The 2,947-nt window shown below is 34.1% G+C and overlaps 1 protein-coding gene across 1 annotated transcript; it reads right to left on the reverse strand.

The window, feature by feature from the left end:
- Positions 1-284: 284 nt before the first annotated feature.
- LOC110378606 (lipid droplet-associated hydrolase) lies at positions 285-1,970 on the reverse strand. The gene is made up of 2 exons (XM_021337942.3): positions 1,690-1,970; positions 285-1,168 (listed from the first exon to the last, which is right to left on the reverse strand). Exons 1-2 carry the CDS (start codon positions 1,865-1,867, stop codon positions 450-452), a joined length of 897 nt encoding a protein of 298 aa, XP_021193617.3. The 5' UTR covers positions 1,868-1,970; the 3' UTR covers positions 285-449.
- Between the last annotated feature and the right edge of the window lie 977 nt (positions 1,971-2,947).

Below are 2,947 nucleotides of genomic sequence, written 5' to 3' on the forward strand. Positions count from 1 at the left end.
AAATTGGAAAAAAAATCTAGAAATTACCAAAAATACATTGATTTAAAAGACGAGAACTATGAGTACCTGTAGAATATTACGAGTATATAAGTAAATAGCAGAGTAATAACATTTTCTTTCAGTTATTATTTAATACATTTTCAGTAAAAATCTTAAACGATAATACAAGCTAAAGTTTCTTGGAACTCCATACAGTTATAGTATTTTCAGCTGAAGTTCACGCCAAGCTTAGTAGAGCTTACCCATGTATGAAGTACGTATGCGTTCCAATTTGCATACAAGCGCAGTATACCGACGAATCAAAACAATAAAAAAAGAAAATATTGACTTACACTTTATATTCCAACAATAATTCTGTACACATTATTATAAATTAATTATAAATCTACGTACAAATAACTGTTTCAGTAATTATTAACTCAAACAACTCAATTAATTATTTCGAGTGTTTAATTACGTATTGAACGGTTACCATTGTTTAAAATTAAATTGCTCACAACTTTGGCAACGAGCACAGACGATTTTAAAACAAAGGCGTGATCTACATTGACTTGTTTGAACGTGAAGTGAGGTACTAAGTTCTTCAAATCTTGTATGTGATGCATCGGTACCCATTCATCTTGTGTACTGTACACTATGTTAGTCTTAATATGCTTAACTTTCTTAATAGCTGCTGTATTAAGTTGTCTTATCCTCCCCATTGACTCATAAGCTAACAGCATAGATTTTTCTTGCAACAAAGGATTAAGATATATCGTTACTCGCTTCACGTAATACGAAGGTAATGAATTCAAGTACAAATAAACTTTGATGCCGACCAGTCTAATTGATGGAAGTAACTGAATAATAAACAAAAATAAAAGTATAATTCCGTGGAGGTATCTTATAAAATTGTTTACGAGTTTTCCATTTTTGGTTTCCGAGAAGTTTTGCAGCGTTGGAAATAATAAGTTAACTGAAGATATTCTTTTTATGAGATGGTCGTTTTTGTGTAGGAGTTCCATCAGTAGCCAGGCTCCGATCGAGTGTCCGATGAGATGCAGTTTCTTCTTTTTATCGAAATGGTTGTTTATTAAATCCAATTTATGTTCTATCTGGCCTTTTATATCGTAGAGGCTCTTACTTGAGGCAGCATTCGGGTATTCTATGTCGTCGTGACCAGCGTGACCTGAAAAATATGTAAATAATTACGATTATTATTGATTGATTACGAGATTGAACAATAAGATTGGGCCATTTAGATTTACATTCTTACAGGTAGCCATTAGCCTAGATCTAGGGTTTAAGTTATATAGTCGTGGTCCGTGGAACGAAAATTGTATTCGGACTATAGCAGTGTATATTTTACATCTCTCGACTCACTTTTAACTGAATGCAGTATGCTTGCAAGTTTTTCTTTCACATACTTATCTCCACCATTCAACGTCGGTCAAGCCGTATCATCTGTTACACATGCAAGTCAATCACGTTGGCCTTTCTCCAGACATAAAACCGCATTAATACACTGCAGTATAATAGCCGAACTCATCACGTGTCCTGATTACAGCTCGCTTCGAATTTCAAAGCGTCGACACAACGCAACAATGCTGGCCAGTAATACATACAATACAGCAAGGAGTATTCGCTCGAAATTGTTATTGCTCCGAGCTAAAGAGGATACAAATAATGTTTGAATCAAAAATCGCTTACCAACAACGCAGACAGGTAGTTGAGTACAACGGTGCAATTGGTCCGCGAACTCCCAGTAGAAGTCCGGTATTCCCGGGCACCCAGTAATAACAACAATCACTTCGGAAGTGCACTTGAACGGATCACCAAACGTTATTAAACGAGTTTCTACGTTATTCAGCCGCTTTGTTGTGTACATTTTTAGTTATAATAATGTTTTTTTAAGAACACACACGCGGCCTTTGTATGCAGTGTCAACTGTCGACTGATCATCAGAATTGCAGTGAAGGCAAACGTATTTATTTCAGAAATAAATTAGTGTTAAATCTAGGGCATCGGTTGAATATTGACATGGTTATACAATAAAATGAAGGTTTTATAAATCAAAATATAGGTAGTTGAAATAGGATGCGATTAATAAAATGCGCCCAGTTTCGAACTATGGACAGATATTACTCAAGTTGCACATAATGTGTAGTGATAAAAATACAGATGTGTGTGCTCTACATAAGTAACTCGTAAAAGTGACAAAAAACAGGTCTAAATGACGTCAGTTTCAAAATTATATACTTAATTAATCGATGGCATTAAAACATTTGATTCTATCTTCGTTTTGAAAAAAGTGCTTAAAATAGCAATCTTAACAGATTAATGGAAATTATAATGCAAACACTTAAAAACAGCGCTACGTATAAGAAAGTGCATTTGATTTTTATTTATTTTTTATGTTCTTATAAATTATATTTTGCATGTTTATCGGTCTGATCGCTTTTAATTATGTTTGTTCGTTTAATTTTATTTTTATAATAATACCATATGAAAAAATATTTATAGGCACCATTGAATGTCACGTGGTACAGCAATCCTTTTGAATGAACGAACGAATGAGGTGAAGCAAATAAGAAATAACAACTTAAACACAGACTATACTGTATATTATTAACCTAAAGACGAAATTGCTGCCCTAAACAAAAATGAAATATATTACGAGCGAATACGGTCCGTTTATCATACAGTGAGAATTCATCTGTGGATACAAACTAGACTTTGTTTCTTTAGGTATATGGTTGGTTTTCGGTTGTCGGTTTTCGTAGAGGTGAGTGACACCATCGCGTATGGTAATAGAGGGTTGTGTGATTTGCGCTCATGAGATTCAATTTCACGCACCTGTATGATTGACGGGGACATTATGCAGGTGTTCAGCCCTCCACATAATTTACTATTTTATCATTTCTCGGGATGTCGTTTGTTTCGCAAAGAGAATTATGTTTAATATTTA

The sequence above is a fragment of the Helicoverpa armigera genome, chromosome 20 (assembly GCF_030705265.1).
Source record: "Helicoverpa armigera isolate CAAS_96S chromosome 20, ASM3070526v1, whole genome shotgun sequence".
Lineage (NCBI taxonomy): Eukaryota > Metazoa > Arthropoda > Insecta > Lepidoptera > Noctuidae > Helicoverpa > Helicoverpa armigera.

Bases quoted from the DNA above. Each gene is read 5' to 3' on its own strand.
- LOC110378606 (XM_021337942.3), bottom strand. From the start codon at position 1,867: ATGTACACAACAAAGCGGCTGAATAACGTAGAAACTCGTTTAATAACG. The intron at 1,169-1,689 runs GTAAGCGATTTT...CATATTTTTCAG, and splicing joins ACTACCTGTCTGCGTTGTTG to GTCACGCTGGTCACGACGAC.